This window comes from Triturus cristatus, chromosome 7 (genome assembly GCF_964204655.1).
Source record: "Triturus cristatus chromosome 7, aTriCri1.1, whole genome shotgun sequence".
Taxonomy (NCBI): domain Eukaryota; kingdom Metazoa; phylum Chordata; class Amphibia; order Caudata; family Salamandridae; genus Triturus; species Triturus cristatus.
In genome coordinates, this window is record NC_140590.1 from 1493253228 (window position 1) to 1493272984 (window position 19757).

Below are 19757 nucleotides of genomic sequence, written 5' to 3' on the forward strand. Positions count from 1 at the left end.
CATCACTGTGATTTAAGTGATTCCCAATGGGTCACAAACCGAGACCTATCTCATAAAACTTCAAAAGATATGTCTATTTGTGACCAACTGGGAATCGCAAAGAAAATTCTAAAGAGTTTTATACATTTGAAATAGCGATTTCCTCATTGTGATTTGCAGGGAATAGCAATTAGGAACTTGCTATTTCACACTTTCGTACATGTGACCCTAAGTTATTTGCCCAGAATCACAGGATGTTGAGCAGACGCTGGGACATGAACCTGAATCCCCTATCGGTAGCTCGGGCTATTAGGCCACTTCTCTCGCCTTCTTTGCATTAATTTAGGAGGGCAAACACGTTCTATTATTTCCTTTAAGATTACTCCTGTGTTTGAAATAAAAAATTTCAGGATTACCCACTTGACAACAATGTAAATCGTAGTTTCCCATGAGTACTCACATGCACAATGTTAATGCATGTGAAATTTACACCACTGTACAAGTTAACTGACAAATACTTTAACACTGTTAACATGTTTTTTTCTGCAAGGGGAACATAACCGTCCCCATTGAAAAAGTGCATTTACATTTAACAGGAGAGAGTTAGTTTGCATCCATTTCTGAGGACTGAAACTGCCAGCAAATTGTTTGTTAACATCCACCAACCAATGAGCTCACCGACCTTTACGGATGAGCTCACCTTGACAGGCTAAAAGTTCAACCCTAAAAATAAAAATTACAAATGCTCAGAACTCACTAAACCGGCAGAATGTATACATTTGTGAATGTACATTTTTACTTGAAAAATTTGACCAATTAGATTTCTGCCTATGAGGATTGTGCATATTCACCCTTAAAGCGAACATTTTGCATGGCCAAATTGAAGGCAGGTGCACTTTATCAGTCATGAATTACATGTTTTCTTTTGTTTTGTGGATCTTCCAAATAAAGTAGGCATATTCTAAAGAAATATGTACCACTATGTTTCACCTATTTTTAAGAAACTGGAATTTTGTTGCAGTTGTTCCCCCATTTTTTGACCCCTTTTGAACTATCAGATGCTGGTTTTCTACTCTGACAGTGCCCTGAGGCCTGCAAACCAGACCTCAGTGCTAGTGCTCTTTCCACTAAAACAAGTAAAGACCAATTGTAACCCAATTGGACTGGACTTTAGCACCCCTGTAGGTCCCTCGTAAATGGTACCCCTGGTAGCTAAGGCATGGGTACTAAGGAGGGTCCCTAAGGGCTGAATCATGTCCTATGCCACCCTAAGGGACCCACACACAAATTGCATGCAGGCTGCCATTGCAGTCTGCGTGTCATGGTGCAAACCATGAGTGAAAACACAACATGGCACACACACTGGGTGCCATGACAAAGTAACTGCATGTAATATATGTGTCACCCCTACAGCAGGCCTGGTAGTCCTAAGACAGGGGGCAATTTTTTTTTTACCTGTGAGGGCATATCTACATGAGAAGATATGCACCTGTGTTGTCTAGTTCCATTACTAGAGAGTACAAGTGAATAGGGAAGCTATCTTAAACATATGTACTGGGCACGGGTCATTACGAGTTCACCACCAACATGATGGCTTGACTGAAAATACTAGTGTTTGGAATCAAACCCCTTGTCTTAAAAAATCTGTACTGATGCTACTTGACCATAGTTTCCCCATACCTGGGAGATGTACCACTGCCCTGAGGCCCATTTGGCACCAGGACAGGCGGGAAATTTGCTATGCAAGGAGGCTTGTGCACCACAAGGCCAGTCACACCCCTAAGGTAGGCCGCCTCATGTGCTCCATTTTGATTTTGGTGGAATTAGGAACTCTGTGACAGGATTATGCCCACTCCTGACAGAAATTGGTCATATAGGGGGTGAAGTGACCCACAGGGTAAATCGCCCATAGGCACAACCCTTCACTCCCCTTAATGCCCCTAAATTCAGTATGTAGGTGGCCCCCTGACACCAGGAACTCAGATTCACCTGACAAGAAAAGAAGGACCAAAGCAAGAAGAGCCAAAGAAGCAAGAACTGAGGACTACTGGTGGACTTTGGCACCAAACCCTGCCTGCCTACCTACTCTTGTCCCGACAATCATGACAATCTGACTCGTCCTGCAGCTGTGCATCCTCCAAAAGTGTCAGAGGGCCTCCAGCACTTCTTCAGCATCTCCCTTGAAGTGGATAAGCCACTTCCCTGCAACCTTCAGGCATTGACTGCAACATCCGGTTTACTGTTCTGCTGACCACTAGGTCAATCTTTGCAGCAGTCACCCAGGAGGAGTTCGCCATTCTCCAGGAGGACAGATCCATCTCCCCACCAAGTGTGAAGATGCCAGGACCAACCGGAGCTGCCCTGCACCAATACCCAGGGTACTGGACCCTTTGCAGCAACCAAAGCTTGTTTGAGTCCAATTCGGACTCCAATATCGCAAAGACCGAGCAGCCAATGAGGGACATGGTGGATGTATTGCACTCAATCAGGGCGACAGAGCAATCTACTCTGAGCCCTGATGCAGTACCTACCTGCAAAATGTATAAATGCCTGTCAGCCCAACAGATATTTCTACTGTTCACAGGAACCAACGTAAAGGAGGTTCCTTTGAATGTATTAGTGCTTTACAGCACTGCTTTGTCAAACACGTCAGTGCATATATTAAAGTTTCAAAACTTTTTTATTTTGAAAAACAAAACCCCTTGCCATGGAAGTCATCTCCCATGGGGAGGCAGGCTTTTTTAGTTTTTTACTGCCCCCTGCCAATACCGGCCAAAACCATGAGCCAACGCTGCGTCTGAGTATATGTGCACGTCTCATTACCATTCTTTGGGTGCCACCATTGGGATGCCATTAACGTCCTCTAGAAATCTTCGCCACATGCGTAAATCCTCTTTCATGCCTGCGGACAATCGCATGTGGTGATGTGGGAGTGTGACACCCACTAGGGACCTCCCCAGTCTCCTGCAAAAAGTCCTTCCTCCCGTACTACTCTACATGCAAAATGAATATATCCCAGCAGCACTTGCACTTCCCTTACTGTCACTTTCTGTCTGGCCATCATGTCATCAATCAGCATAATCATGTACAACTTTTTGTCTGTCAGCAGGCGTGCTTCCATTGCCACTGAGTCCAGTTCAATGCCCAGAAATGATAACACCGTACTTGGACCTTGTGTCTTCTCTGGTGCCAGGGGCACTCTCAGTAAACCCATGAGCTCTTGAAAACTCTGTAAAACCGGGATGACCCACCAGGAAGAAGTCATCACTTTGCCTGTCTGCCATGTGAAAACCCATCGCAAGACTGAGCTAAAACGCTCAAACAGGGCGCATGAAACGGAACATCCCATAGGCAATGCCTTGTCCACAAACATTTGTCCTTCAAACTGTATTCCCAACAATTGGGAATCATCTGGGTGTACCAGCAGTAAAGGGAAGGCCGACTTAATGCCACATTTTGCCATCCCCGCAACTTTTCCTACCATCTCCACTAATGCGCTGGTAAAACATCTACTGACGAGTACGACACTGATGTCAAATCCTCTGCTATGTAATTATTTACAGAGGAACCCTCCGGCCACAATAGGTGCTGAATCAATCAAAATTGACCCTGTTCCTTTTTAGGCGCCAGCCCAATCATTGAAATTATCAACTCGGGTATGGGAAGGTGTCCAAATGGTCCTGACATTCGCCCTTCTTCAACTTCTTTGCACAATTTGTCCCACGCTGTTGCATTGTGCACTTTAAATGATGTGAAGTTCTCTGCCCACCTTGCTAACCTTGGCCCCTCATACCCAAACTTGAACCCCTCCTGAAAACCCCGGCTCAGTAATGTGGCGTCCTCCTGACAAGGATAATGTGCCAGACAGCGCTCAAAGCATTCCAGCTTAATGGGTGTGTGAGCCTTTTCCCATGGATCCTTGTGTTCCCCTCTCTCCTCTGCCCCGCCCATCTGCTTTCCCTTTTGGCCTTGAAAGGAGCTGTTATGCTGGAAACCTTGGTTATGCTGTTCACCTAGCCCGTTGTATCCTGACCCAAAACATTGTACCAGCGGGTGACGCCGTGCACACTTGGAGCACTCGTGCCTAAATCTACTGTACTCCTGTACACAGAGTCCTTAATTTTAATCCCAGCAGGCCCCCTGCACTCCCCCTGAGTTCTTTGCTGTGTACCCCACCCCTGGGAAGGACGGCTCTGAAAGAGGCGGTAAGTCAGTGGCAGCTCCCTGGCTGTGTAAGTGGTTTTCCCAAACTTTACTGCTCCCATGGTTTGCTGGTACAAATCTGCATCAATCTCCCCACATTTTGCCTATGGGTCCCAAGCCAGCCTAGCCCTAAACTTCTAATTGTAGTCTGACCAAGCATAGCCCCCGTATGTCACCTGAGACATTCTGATCACGTCCATATATTTAAAGAGCGAGACGGACCTCTCCTGGTACTTTTCGCAGTAAATGCTTGCAAATATTAAGAAAGACGCCTTCCAATTTTCGATAGTCATCGGCACCTTAGGCCTCTTGGATAGCTCTAGCTCCTCCTCCTTTGAACCTTCTTTTGCCCTAAGCTCCCTATGCAGTAACTTCTGCATGTCCACGTACTCACCTTTCCAAATTCTTTCTTTTGTTGACAGTATAAGATGTGCCCCCAATGGCTTCATCACCCCCAAGTATGGCAGCTTCTTCCTTTTTATCTCATGGCTCTCTTTAGTGGCTCCTCCGTTGTCCCCTTCACTGTCCCTACCTTCCGCTGGCGTCTTGTCTGTGCCTGACCCTGTCTCCCATCCCTCGTCCTGACAACCGTCTGCTAAGTCCCCTTCTGCCTTCCCTACAACTACTGTCTGCCCCTCGGTGCCTACCCCCGTATCCTTGACAGGCCTTTGCGCAAGTGCACTGCCCCTTCTGCCTCTCTGCTACATGCATCAATCCCCACTGAGACCCAGCCCAGGGGCATTACAGGTGGACCACATCCTTTCGCGCCCTTACCTGGAGTCAAGGTCAGTGTCTGCACCGGATCACGCCGCCTAACTAGTCGTGCAGGGGGTTGACCCCATTGTCCCAAGCCAGGAGATCTCCATGTTTCCGGACCTGCAACATACTAGGCACATCATTACTATGTCCCCAGCACATCCTTCTTGTGTTCCCCTTTCATCCTCTTCCACAATCTCCCCTTCCTCAATGCTATCTTCATCATAATCTAACTATATATCTCCTTCTAGGCTCTTATTGCTTCCTGTCTCATTCAACCGTGCCTTTGCGCTGACACGCCTCTTGCGTATTAGCTCCTCTAAGTCCCCCACTGAGGACTGTGGTGGTGCGAAAGAAACTTCTGCCCCAGCCATACATGATTGCCCTCTCACTGCTGCCCCTGAGGCAGTATTGACCCAGCGGGGTTGTTGCAGCGCCTCGGTTGCATCTGACCGTTGTTTGGGGGTGATTTTACTGTCCCGCGATGTATTCCTGCTGGCCTCCTTTGCCTGTGCCTTCACTTCTCTTATGGATTGCGGAGAAGTGTTGTGACTCCCCCGAGTGCTCTATCTCGTGATCCTGCCACTCCTGTAACAGAAAAGTAAGGTCCGGCAAGCCAGGGTTAGAGATCCCCTCTGCACTTACCCTCTTTGGCTCTGGGCGCCACTGCCAAAAAACCCTATGTCTTGCCCTGTGCCTGTGACATCCCAAGCCCCCCGCCCGGTATCCCCCCTCATCTACGCCTGCCAGCCACACAGATTTCCTCCCCACCCCTGACAAATGCCTCCTGTCATGCTGGACCCCAGAGGCAAGTCTGTCCCGACCCCCGGGAATAGCCCTGTCACCTGCTGCACTTCCCCGTTACTCCTCTCCAACATGGCCACCATTAAAGCGGATGCTGGACCCTGAACTTGTGCCCCTGGCTCACCCATGCCCCCCCTACCTGCTCCTGGATGCCGCTAGCTGCTCCCCCTGCAGCCAGCCCCCCTCCTCAGGCCAGTGAGATCTGAGCCCCCATGAGGCCCTGTCTAGCCAGCCCCCCAGGGACAAGGAGGCAGGGGGGGCCCAACGTGGCCTCTCCTGTGCCTCCTTGCTGCCAGTCACCTCCTCTGCCTTGCCCTGCTTTGCCTCGCCTTTTCTCTATGCCTGCCTTGACCCCCCATCCCTCCCCATACTCCTCAAGCCCTCTCCCTTTCCCTTGCCCTCCCTCCCTGCCTGGCTCCCTCCAGACCTCTTGGTCTTGGGGGAGACCCTCTATTTGCCTCCTTGCGCAGTGACTTAGCCTGGTCCACTTTTTTGCTGAGCACTCCCAGCCCATCTGCCTCCAACTCCTCCTGCTGCTGCCTTTTGCTCGCCCCCCGTCCCCCCGGATTGTCACGCTCGGCCACCCTGGCCACGGAGACCTATGGATGGGCCCTGCCACAACAGCCCTGCCCTTCACCTGCACAAAATATAGCACAAAACGCCAGGCGGCACCCTACCCCTGCCTGCGATTTGGGAGCGGACGCCTTCTGCCCGCAGACGCTCCCAACGACCGCATTCATTGACACGTTGCAGCGGGCCTGTGGCGGGGAGCAGGCCCACACTGTTGCTGCCACCCCTCCAGCTGCATTTCGCACCGGCTGCGCCTCCTGCCGCCGGCACTACTAAGTCCATGCATGGCCTCAGCCACTCTCGGATCGCCCATCACTATGGTAATGAAACCGACAATTTTCCAATACTAAATCCTAAAAACCCTGACCAGACCGGCTGCAGTGTCACCTTACTAAAATGGTGACATGGCAGACAAAATGTCTGTTTAAGTAACTCCCCGCACTCCCAGCCCAAAACACGTACAACTCGAGCCCAGTTGGGCTCTGGGCCACACCACTGGCCCAAATATTCAGGGGCCCAAGCCTCCCGGTGGTCGGCTGCTCCCCCAAAGACCCCATTGACCTAAGCAGTTTCAGTGACTACATTTCAACCTCACATAAGGTTCTAGGCATTAAATTATAGTACAACTTATCAACTTGGGAATTCTCCTTGTTGTTCAGTCTCTGGAGAGCAGTCCTTCTTTGTACCCAGGCACTTTGAGATTGTGTATTGTTTACATAGTCTTACTTTGTTGATGGTCTCAGTTCTATTGTAAAAAGCCGGTGTTTAAAACTTCCCTACCAAATTTTGTTTTCCAAAAGTTAAGATCTAGTTGACTTGAACAAGGTCACACCATCATTGGCAGATGCAGTGTGAATAATATTTGCATGTAATAAGAATATGAGCTTTCTTCATTTGGTATTGTACCCAATACTAACATATCTCATTTAATTTAGTAGAGAAGAAAATAATTAATTTCAAACTGGCATCTGAAGAATAATTCTGAATAATAAATACGCACAGTAAAATTATCATTAAATTAAAGTACAAGGATGCTGTCATAGCTGGGATTTTCCTTTATCATTTAACACTGTTTTTCATCCCAACTAATGTTTATACAAACCTATGTGTGTTGTGACCACAACAAATCAGCATCAATTTCTTTCAGATGTGGTTTACCCGTACTAGTCCATACCCTTTTTCTGGTCTCTCAAACATGTGTGAACCTGGGGCCGTATTACAGAAAGTACATTGGGAGCACAACAGGTGTTTTCTCCCACTTCTTGTCCCCCTAAGGTACTTTCATTTTATTGAAAAAGTAACACAGATGTTTGTGCAGTCTCTTCTATATCATGGATTATGCCGGCAGCACATGTCTCATGCTGGTGCAACCACAAGGATGTGTTCCCTTTGATATAGCCAAATGCAAATAATGGAACATTTGTCTCTGCATCCTGTTAGTAATTGTGTTTCTGGTTGGCACATGTATGCACCTGGTCCAAGCAGGAAACACAAGGCTAGTCAGGGTAGGTCACAAGCATGCCATAAATTTACCTGCGATCACCCTCTGGTAGCTTGGCACAGAACAGTCAGCAGAACAATCAGGCGTAACTCAGGAGGCAAGGTGCAAAGTATTTGTGCAACACATCAAACAGCAGCACAGGCAAAACACCACAAAAGACTTCACACCAGATTTTAAAAATAGAGTATAATTTTGTAAATAAAACATGACCAAAAAGACAAAAATCCAATCAGTAGAAGTTAAGATATGAATTGTTAAACATTAAATGCAAAAATAGCACTTAGAAGAAGCAATTGTTGAAAGAGATAATTGGTCGCGCTGGACCAGTACAAAGTTCAAGCATGGAGCGGGGGCTGTATACAGGACCCATGCAGTGCCGTCTGAGCAAAATTACCTTGATCCTAGTCGCAAATAACAAGATACGGGGTGCAACAGAACTATATGTCAGTGATCCCCAAGTAGTTGAAGTGATGTGCCGGATTTATCCACACAACGGCAGTGATGTCTCTGTTCCATGAGCAATGCACCCATTCCGAGGTGCGTCAATTCCAAATGTGATGCACTGGGTTTCTTCATGTCGCAGAGACGATGTGTCGATCCTCACCATGCAGTGGTGGCAATGCTGTGGTTCTGAAGGCGATGCAGAGGTTCCAAGTGCGATGTGTTGAACTGGTTTTGGCAACAGCGGTGATGCATCGGTTACAATTGGTGCAATGGTGGCGACGCGTGTGTTCCTGCAGATGCACCAACTCATACTCACTTCCAGGGGCACAAGACCGGGGTGGCACCACTTGGTAGTGCAAGACTTGCAGCAAGCAAAGTCCATGTGCTGGTTGTAGGTTGAAGAGAAGTCTTTGATATCCCTGAGTCTTCAGAACAGGAAGCAAGCCAACAAGCCCATGGAAATATTTTGGTTCTGGGCTGTAGAGATGCAGGTACAGTCCTTCTCATTCCCAGGCAGGAGGGCAGCAGACTGCGGGGCAGCACTACAAAGCAGTCCATAAGAATGGCAGTCCCTCCAGCTGCACTGTAGTCCTTCTTCCTGGTAGAATGTCCCCAGAAGTGTTCTAGGTTGGTGGTGTCATAGGTCCAGTACTTATGCGTTCTGACTCCTTGAGGGCTTGTGCTCGATTCTTCCCCTGCCCCGCCCCGGTCCGACACGGCAACCAGTGCCGATTGAGCGGAGGGCGGGACAGGAAGAGCCAGTGACCCCACCCACACTTTCGCGCTGTTAGCGCTCTAGTGGTCTGCATCAGGCAGGGCATTTAAGCCCTCTCGTCGCCCAAGCGCGCAGCGATTGCGCGCAGGGGGCGCCTTAGTCGCGCCTGAGACGAGCCAGAGAGGAGCCCGTCTGTGCCCGTCCGGGACCGCACGGGGCCAGGGGCCATGACCCCTGTCATCGAGGCTCTTTACGCTGGCGGTTCCAACAGACTTAGGTACTCTTCCAATGACCTTCGTAAATTGTGGGATCCTCCGCTGAAAGGTTGCGCTCAGAACCCTGATTTTCGTCCAGAGGGCCCTTTCTCATGTAGGCACTGCCACTATCAGTCATACACATGCCCCCCCCTTTCAGGCACATTGACCCCTGATGACTTGTGTTCCTGGTCCCCCAAGGGCAATAGCATATTATGTAATATAAGATCCCTCCCGAAGCATCACTCGGAGGTTTGGGACTTAATACACTCGGCCCGCCCTGATTTCTGCTTTTGCACAGAGACCTGGCTCAAACCCCATCTGGTCCCTGCCATTACCCTGGGGATCCCCATGGGGTACAAGATTCTTAGGCTTGACCGCCCTGTCAAAACTGGCGGCGGGGTTGCAGTAATCTATAAGGACACTCTTACTGTTACCTTTCTCGACCAATGCTGTACTAAGGACATTGAAGTCCTTGTTTTCAGAATAGGTTCCCTGTCACAAACTTGCTGGAAGGGAGCACTGGTGTACCGTCCCCCTGGCCCTTGTGGGGAGGCTTCGACTCTCCTTCTGGAGACATTGGCTCCTTATATCACTATAGGAACTAATTTTGTACTCCTTGGAGACTTCAATGTCCACAGCGAAGTGGCTGATAATGCAGATGCACGCAACTTGCTGGCTGATCTATCTACCCTTGGTCTTAAACAGTGCAACCAAGGTCCGACTCATCGGGCCGGTCATACCCTCGACCTAATCATGTCCAATTCGCACCTCCTGTCGTGTTATCCTCCTATGCAGGTGGAATGGACTGATCACTTTGTAATTAATTTTTCCCTCCCCGCTCTCTTTACAGAACGCCCCCTACTTGCTCCTCTTCCGTTATGGCGCAGGCAGTGGTATAAAATGTCTGCTGACACTTTTAGAGCTACTTTTGTACCTCCCGATTTTCTCCCTTCTGACTCCACCAGTTCGGCTTTGTCCAAATACAACGAGGCCTTGATCACGGCTGTCAATCTAATTGCTCCTTTAAGGCGCTGTAATCGTCGCTCTGACCGCAGGCAGGAACCATGGTACTCGGACCTACTGCGTGAGGAGAAAAAGGCCTGCAGGAAGTTGGAGAAAGCCTGGAGAACCTCACGCAGTATGACCGATAAAGAACGCTATAGCTCAGCGATGAGACTTTACCACAAAAACATCAGAGCTGCCCGTAAATCCTACATTGTCTCCCAACTGTCTGAGGCTGGCAATGACCCTAAACTACTTTACCAGGTTCTTTGCACATTTACCAAGCCCGTCGCCTGTGACAGTCCTGAAATGCTGACCCAAAAACTGTGTGAGGATACCGCTGAGTTTTTTGCAAATAAAATCGATTCCATCTATCATAACATCTCCCAAATTAGTCCACCAATTGAGGAGACGGTCCCCTCTCTCAGCCCCCAGCCCGGCACAATCGGTGCTGTCTCCGCTGCGCTGTCTTCTATTCCCGAGATCAGCTTGGACCAAGTCAACTCCCTGATCGGGACAATTAAGTCAGGCAGCCCAGTGGACCCTGTTCCTGCCCGTATCATGCACCACATTGGGAGTGTCCTCAGCCCTTCCATTCAGACGGTGATCAATTGCTCCCTCTCTGAGGGACTGGTCCCCCGGGAGTGGAAGGAGGCCATGGTCAAGCCTATTAGGAAAAACACCTCCATCCCTTGGTCTGACATGACTAATCTGAGGCCTATCTCCCTCTTGCCGTTCATCAGCAAACTGACGGAGAAGCATGTTAATCACCATCTTTCCAGCTTTATTGAGCAGGCCGTCTGTCTGGACCACTCTCAGTCGGGTTTCAGGCCCAGGTACAGCACCGAGACGGCGCTCCTTTCCATCACGGATGCTATACGCCTGTCCTTGGACAGAGGGATGTCAGTGGTGTTGGTGCTGCTGGACTTGTCCGCAGCTTTCGACACCATATCCCACGCAATTCTCCTGACCAGATTAAAGGAGATCGGCATTGAGAAAGCCGCCTTGGCGTGGTTCACCAGCTTTCTCTCTGAACGCACCCAGAAGGTGAATATGGGTTCCTTCAGTTCCCCCTCGGCCAGTATCACCAGAGGAGTCCCACAGGGCTCCTGTCTTAGCCCTACGTTGTTTAACGTATATGTCTCCTCTTTGGCTAACATTGTGAGGTCTTTCGGGTTCATGCCCATCTCCTACGCTGACGATACGCAGCTGCTGTTTACTTTTAAAAGCTTTACCCCGGAGATAAGACTAGCTTTCTCCAACGGCATGACTGCGATCGCCAGCTGGATGGCCCGGAACTTTCTCCAGTGTAATGTGGGAAAGTCTGAGGTCATGCTATTCGGAGGGGCTAAAATCCTGTGGACCCCTGACTGGTGGCCCTCCAGTCTGGGTCAGGCCCCACTCCCTAAACAGGTGGTGAAAAACCTGGGGGTCCGTCTTGATCATGATCTCACCTTTGCTCATCATGCCAGCACCACGGCAGGTTCCTGCTTTCACATTATTAGCCTCCTTCGGAAGGTGTTCCCCCTTCTACCAGACCATTCTAGAAAGACCTTGGTCCAGGCCCTTGTTTTGAGCCGCCTGGACTATTGCAATGGCCTATTATTAGCAGCCAACGAAGGAGTGCTAAACAGACTTCAGGTGGTTCAAAACACTGCGGCCCGCCTGGTAACCAGTGCCCCCCCTAGAACCCCTTCCTTGCCCCTCCTCAAGGCCCTCCATTGGCTCCCCATCCGGAAAAGGGTGGAATTCAAGATTTGCTGTGTGGTGCATAAGGGTCTTCACAACCTCGGTCCACCTCACCTTGCGGAGAAATTTGTATACCACCGCCCTTCCCGCATTCTTAGGTCCAGCAATCAGCTGTTACTTCAGGTTCCTAGACACAACAAGACCAGACAGGGGGGTCGCTCCCTTTCCACCAGGGGCCCTCGTCTGTGGAACAGTCTTCCTCTTTCTCTCAGAGACTGCCCTAGCCACCTGGCCTTTAGGAAACTCCTTAAAACCTCTCTGTTCTAGTTGGAGCGCTGCCCTGACTGTTCCTTCACAGCACCGCGCGGAGATACACCTTCGGGTGTGATGCCGGCGCGTTACAAACCCATAAATAAATAAATAAATGGGCCTTTGAAGTGGGGGAGACTTCAAAGAGATGCCTTTGAAGTGCACAAGTCCATGTTTTTCTGGTCCTTGCTCCAGACTCACTTCAGGAGGTATGCAGGCTTTTTTGTGGGGACAGGACACAGGCCTTTCAGGTGTGCTAGCTCCTCCCGTCCATCCTGTCCAGGATGGCCTATCAGGATGTGGATGGCCCATCAGCTCCCTTTGTGTGTGGCTGTCTATAGGGAATTCACAATGCCAGCTGTGACCCCCCAGATGTACATTCAAAGACAGTCAGAAGATACCAAATGATTACAATAAGAAAATGCCAACTTTCTAAAAAGTGGCATTTTCAGAATGCAATTTCAAATCTATCTTCACCATAAGATGTGTTTTTAAATTGTGATTCCTGAGGCTCAAGTGGGACAATACACTGCTCGTGCTCTGTGCTGTGTTAGGAGAAAGCAAAATGTGAACCAAAATTTAACGCAGTGCTTGATAATATGCCCCTCTGTTTTCTCTCACTAGGGGCTTATTATGAAGCACGGCGTTAAAATTATCGCCGCTTTAGCGGCAGAAAACTGCCGCTAAAGCGGCGATAATGGGCTTGATAATATGCCGCAGAGAATTCCAATAGAAGCCCATGTTGACACCAGAACATGGGCTTCTATGGGAATTCTCAAGGGCATTTTATCAAGCCTATTATCGCCGCTTTAGCGGCGGTTTTCTGCCGCTAAAGCGGCGATAATTTTAACGCCGTTTCTTGATAATATGCCCCTTGGTACCACTACCAATATGCCTTCGTCTCCCTTTCCATTGCCCCTTTATCCCCTCTCAAGGGCCCTGCTCGTCGTATAATGTATTTTAACCTTATATGCCAGAGTGATTGTTAGGAAATCTGAAGCTCCACCAACCCCCCTCCCCGTCAATCTTACTGACCGAGCTACGCCCCCGGCAGTATAATCCTGTCTCTGCCCTTTCAACTCACATTTGTGTGATATGCGTGGCTCTGCTGTACATTTGTACTTCAGCGATTCCCCGAAAACATTAATGCTTAAAGTGACAGCCAGGTCCTCTGACGGCTGCAGGGTCCTAGTGTCCCACGCTGCTCTAATGAAATACATTTGCAGTGGGTGTTGCTGCACAACAGAATAGTTAGAATGTACAAACACTAATATGTCTTCTGGATTATGGCACTCTAATGCTTGAAACAATCAGTGGTAATCTTGATTCACCATACATTACATACATTAGAACTATACTAGTCGTTCTTGCACATATTAGGCTGTGAAAAAATATTTGCACTGACCGACTGGTGCAAAAATTTAATTTGTGTGCCCTGAAATGTGCACGCTTGGGCATTTTAACCTCCTCAATCAGTGTAGCTGCTCAACGTTTAAGCATTCACTCTGCCTTGGCGCTAATCTCTACAGCTGAAGCATTTCCGCTCTTCCCGAAGGTGATTGATCTCTTCTGCTCTCAAATATAACCACCCATTGCTTGTTCATCACATTCTTATCGCCATTCCAGGTTTTCATAATTAAATAGTATGCACACTTCAGAACAGAGTATTAAAATGCCTTCTTGAGTCATTAACGAGTCGATCCTTTTTCAATTAAAGATGCAAATGATTACTTCCAAGTAAGTGAATCCTTGTTTCCTTAGCTTAATATTATTTCCACCCTTGTAGCTTCCTACTACCTCAATATGCACATATTACTCTTCAATATTTTACATAAATGTAAGTAGAATGCATGATTGTATTATTTATGTAGCACATGTATAAAAGAGGGTTAGAAGTTGTCTACAGGCTTTAAAATGGTGTAATAAGAATTCATTCTTAAAGGTATATTATGTTCAATATGTGCTTTTCAGAATAAGTAAGTCAGACCTTCTTTCTTTGTTGTAACATTTTAATAACAAACTAATCCTACCAAAGGGCCCTAATATTATTCTTCTCAATTAAGCTACCAGGCCTCTTGACTATCATTGGCGTATCACCATAGCCAACTCAGTGCTTGAGCAGAAGGTTTCCTACAAGCCAACCAACACGCATACAGTCATAAAATTATAAACATGTACAAAATAGTCTGCAAAACAACATACATCTCCTCCTAAGAGGGTTTGACAAGATTCATCAAAATGCAAATCTTCTAGAAGGCCCAACAAAAATGCTCACAGTGCAAATATTCTACCCCCAGGATTTGTCAGATGGGGTAATCAAAACCGAAATACATGCCCTCGATGATAAACTGTGAGATTCCATGTAACAAAATACCTGTATGCAGGCTTTAACACAGTATAATGACAATCACCCCTTAAATGGCTATTGGCTTTAACATTTGCTTTTCACTATAAATAAGTCAGACTACTGCCTTTGCCTTAACTTGACTTTTCATAATGAAAAGCCTTGATTTGTTTGTTACCATAACCAAATGTTTATGGTTTTAATTGACTAAAAATCTAAAATCTACTTACTTACCAAAACCAATTCACTCCATCTGTGTTGAGCATAACCTTTCCCCCCTGGCAAAAACTGCAATAGAGGCACTTTCTAAGTGGAAGCACACAACATCTGACAAATCAAATACTACAGTCAAGGTAATCAACATGTGGGTGGAGCCAACATCCTCACTCATTAGTGGTTCTGAAAACTACTTTTCTGTTGTTTTTCTGCTGTGGTGTCAATAAAGACTTAAGTCATAGATATTATTTATGTACTAAAACCATCTGATATATTCATCATTTTAGCACAGATTTGCTGATAAGGATGACGTATTATCACAATTAAGGCAGGGAGTTGTGAATTCTTATTCACTTATGTTTTTTCCTTCTCAGGATGTGTGAAACGGGTGAAGGACTTTTCATCTTTCAAACACGAGACGGAGAAGCAATCTACCAGAAAGTTCATTCAGCCGCATTAGCCATAGCAGAGCAACATGACCGTTTAGTGCAGAGCGTCAAAAACTCTATGGTATGTTTAGTACTTCTTGTTGTTTTTCACATCCCATTATTTGTATGACAAAAACTCGTTTTTTAATTTATTTCCAAGAACCACATCTCTGCAGGTGAACTGTATATATTGTAAGGAATGTTCCCTACATTGTGATGCCAAGACTAACACAGAGTTTAACAGGCTTGCAAGTATACAATAATTAAACAATTAGGCTTTTTATTAAAATCTTCAATATTTTTTCTTAGTGGGAAGTGTCTTCATTTGCATGTGAGTCAATTATATAACTTACCATCCACTTTTTTTTCTTACGAGATATCAACACATAGCTCACTGAGAAAGTATTACATGAAACCTGATACCTTCTTACTAACCCTGAAACACTTAACTTTCTTCAACTAGTCACTGCCCTACTCACATGGCATGTTAAGTATCAATGGGGTTACCCGAAATGCTACCTGACCCGGGTCAAAACTGCAGTACAATAAACAATTGGTCACAGTAGCAACAGTTTAACAATTTGAAAGAGGTAGTGGCATTCACAACACCAAATTTACAAAATTCGCATTGGATGCAATTTATTTTCAAAGCAATAATCACTTCTTATAGACAACGCAGTTGTTCATACATGTAGAATCATGAATTCTATTTGCAACAAAGGTGCTCTAGTGTGGGGGAAGAAAGGGTAGGGGTGTTCTGGATCAAAGTGAGTGAGTGAGGGTAGTTGATAAGGGAAAGGTAATGTTGCAACTGTGACCAATTGGTTATTGTACTGCTGCTCACTTGGCAGGCCACACTTGTGATGCTATCTTTTGGTCTGTAGTTATAATCTCAGTCAACGGAAATGACGCAGCTATATGGTGAGATAATTACATCATCAATTTCAGACTTATACATTCCTTGATAACACCACCATCAGTTGGTACTACCAATAATACATTCACTAGATCTTGCAAATTTCACTTTTACTCTGCTTCCGTGCCATTAAATATCCAAAAATCAGTTCCCCAAATGATTAACAAATGCTTTTAACACAGCGGTTTCCTTCAAAGTATCACATCTTCAACTTCATAGTTGGAATGCCGAATGCCTCATTTTGGACATAAAGTTATATAAATTCAAACCAGAAGCCTTTAAGGACAGTGGAAGAAAATGTGGAAACACAACTACTTCTGCATCACTTCCTTTTCCCGGTCCTTATGTCAAGAGGGATACTTACACTTTGAGGACATGTATTGTAAAGTCAACCTAAAAGAAAAAAATGCAAACTTCTCCCCCTCCATGTGTGCTTATAAAGGAGCACTTTCATCCAGAAAGATCTTCTTTTCCCTGTCTCCTTTGGGAGTTGGCCTCTCTACATTTGCTGTCTCTGAAGGGGAGTTCCTGCTTACATTGTGGTTCCTGTTTGGTCTTTTCTGCTCGCTGTAAATTATTTCCTTGATGTTTGGTGACTACCTGGGCCCTTCCTTGGTTTGCTCCCTGGTGTGCGTTGGCTTTGCGTGTATTCCACCTCCTTGGTTTGTTGGGACTGTGTGGTAGTTCTTTTTTTCTCATCTGCCTTTCCCTGAACTTTTATTGGTCCTAGAACTGGTGTTGTGATTGCTTTCCTGGATGTTGCTGTAAACCACCATCAATGGAAGTAGATTATATTCCTCCTAATACAGTAAGGTTTTTTTGTGGGCCTTTCCTGTGAGTCCTCGCTACTGGAATTTGGGTTGGTATTTAAAGGTTTGCCGTGAGGAGCTGGAGTTCCCATTTCTGGCAGACAGGTGTGTGTCCATCATCTAGCTGGAGTTAGGCTGAGCATGGACTTCCCCAATGCTCTCTGCTGTGCTTGTGTCTCATGAGGTTTTGCCCTGTTTTCTTGCCTCATCTCTTTCTTGGCTATTGTATGCCCTGAACACTTTGCTGAGTTTGTCATGGGTTAGGATGTGTTGTTCTGGTGTTTAGCCTGCCATTCTCTGGCTTCCAGATGTCACTTTGAAATTCCATCATTGGAAGGTAATCCCTCCTCACCAAGACTCTGACTAATGTGACCCCAGGTAAACCTTCCATCATGCGTGCTAGTCTATGAGGGGCTTGTTTCTAACTATCTGTTTAGGTGTGCTGGAGTACCCATTGCTAAATGACAGGTAAGTGCCCTACATTTTGTCTTTCCAGGTTGCTGGCAGTTTTGGGGTTTCCCATTCTGCTCCCTGCTAGACATGGGTCTTGTATGATTTTCATGGCATAATCTCTTACTGGATATTGCGTTCCCCAGCTTCACTGCTCAGAATTTAGGGGTTATTTGGCCTGCATATCTTCACCATTAAATGGCTTGGGGATAGTTTTGAGTTTGTTCTGTCTGGCAATGTTGTTGGCCTTGAAAAGTTATGTAGTCCCTCTAGAATGAGGGCAGGACCTGGGTCTTCTCCTATATGCTCTCAGCTGAGCTTGGGGTGCTACAACTCTGTGTGAAGCATGGGGTTCCCTGCATTGATGGACAAGGACATATTTTGTCTTGGGGTATGCATCAGTCTTGGGATTGTCCAGGCCGGTGCTCCATATGGCCTATGGAACAATCCTATGATCGGTCAAGGACATGGGACACTGAGAGAGACATAGTAGAAAACACCACAGCTTGTGCTGAGCATGTGGACAAGAGATGCGTTTTTCCTTAATGTTCAGGAACCCACACAAACAACCAGTGTCTCTGGTGAGTCTCCGTTGTTGAGGTAATAATCACTGTCACATATCTTCTTCTGAGCCCTTGCCTCTTTTCTAGTATTCTGGGGGTCTAGGCTCATAAGTGGTGCTGGCTTTTATGTTTGGCCTGCCCTCCACAGCCACCCTGATGGGTTTGGTTGAAGTATTGAAATTACACTCCTTGACTGATAAGTGGAATGAACAATGAATTAGCACTGCAAGTCTTTTTGCTGTGCTGCCCTACGCCAATTTGAAGGGCAGGAATGCACTGTATTCACAAGATACAGAGCATTCCAGTCCTTTCTGCCTGTGCGCAATTAGGCGCCTAGCACCAACCCAGGCACCCTTGTACCATGGTGCAAGGGTGTCTGCATTGTTGGCAGGATTGTGTTTGTGCATGAAGGGAAAACTTATTGCACAAAATTATCCATGGAGGCTTTTTTCCTCTTTCTATGTGTGCTGCAGAATGGGAAAAAGAATGAGAAATAAAGATATTTCTCCCAGTTACACCTCCCGATGGGAGTCATACAGTTTTGACACGTTCACATCTATTGGGCTGGGGTCTTGTGGAACGTGTGCCCTGGTGTAGTCTTTCTGTGCACTGAAGGATACAAAATAGTGATGAATGGAATGGTTTAATTATTCTCAGCCACTGACAATTACTTAGAACCAATGGCTGAGATTAATTCTAGCATTTCTATCCATCACCTTTTGGGTGCATTTTTTTGAAGCATTTTCTCTTGAGTACTATTTGACCATTTAACAATTATATCCGCACAACGTGGCTGTAATTGTTAAACTTGATGGCACCAACATGGAGAATTTTAAGGCATCCACTTGTATGTTACAGGAGACATGGTGAGTGTGTGTGAATTTGGAAGATAATTACAACTATAGAAAGAACCGGGAGGACAAACAGGGAGCCTCTCCCCCCCTTTTCTTATGGTAATTTGCACATATTTATCCACAGGTTTATCATCTTGACTGCATTGAGCTGTGTAAGGGGTAGTCACCCCCTGGGTCCCTTCCCGGTGAGTTGCTGTTAGGAGTTCACCTGGTAACCATTCGGTAGATATGTTACATTAAAGATATGACACAAGGACAAGGCTTGTCAAAATCTAAGGCTGTTAACTCATTTAAAGCTCTCTTTTAAAATATGTTTTTCTTTTGTCTCTGGCACTTTCCTTCCTTCTCTTACTTTTATCAACCATTGCAGGTCCAGTGCATTATTGAGGTGGAGATTTGTCCCCCTGCCCTGATGAAATTGCAGCAAAATTTTAGGACAATGAAACATGTCGTCCGTTAAGGTTAAAGTGGTCTAAACATGCCACCTTTTTTAATTGGGTGTTAAAACTTGACACAAATTAAAAAATATGTGGGATAGGTGTTCACAACTCTATTTTTAATGGGGAGTTCAGTTTACTCTTTTTCACATTATGGGGCTTAAATGTAGATAGATGACACCATCATTTACACTTTACCCTTTCACTTCTTACTTTTTCACATTAGCTTAGGAGTTTGATCACATTCTTTTTCTGTCAAGAAAGTGCCGATGATGACAGAATGAGCAGACTGGTGAGTACCAACCAGTAGCCCTATGCATGGTGCTTATGTGGGGCACTTTATGACCCACCTCACATTTTTTTAATAATACTTTGTCAGCCCATTTTGAGATCACTGGCTGATGGATTTGTGACCTGAGTTGGTTGGTTGTTGAGTTTTCAATAACGATTAACACATATGGATGGGCATGACTAGATGAGTAAGCATAGCCTCACCAAGGAGTAATACATG

General features: G+C 46.3%; 1 protein-coding gene across 1 annotated transcript in view; it reads left to right on the plus strand.

Moving 5' to 3' along the window:
• Window positions 1-19757, plus strand: part of DOK5 (docking protein 5) — a 573014-nt gene that overhangs the window by 444860 nt on the left and 108397 nt on the right. The window contains exon 6 of the mRNA XM_085614566.1: window positions 15164-15299. Within this exon, the coding sequence (XP_085470692.1) occupies window positions 15164-15299 (136 nt within the window). The remainder of the gene's footprint in view (window positions 1-15163; window positions 15300-19757) is intronic.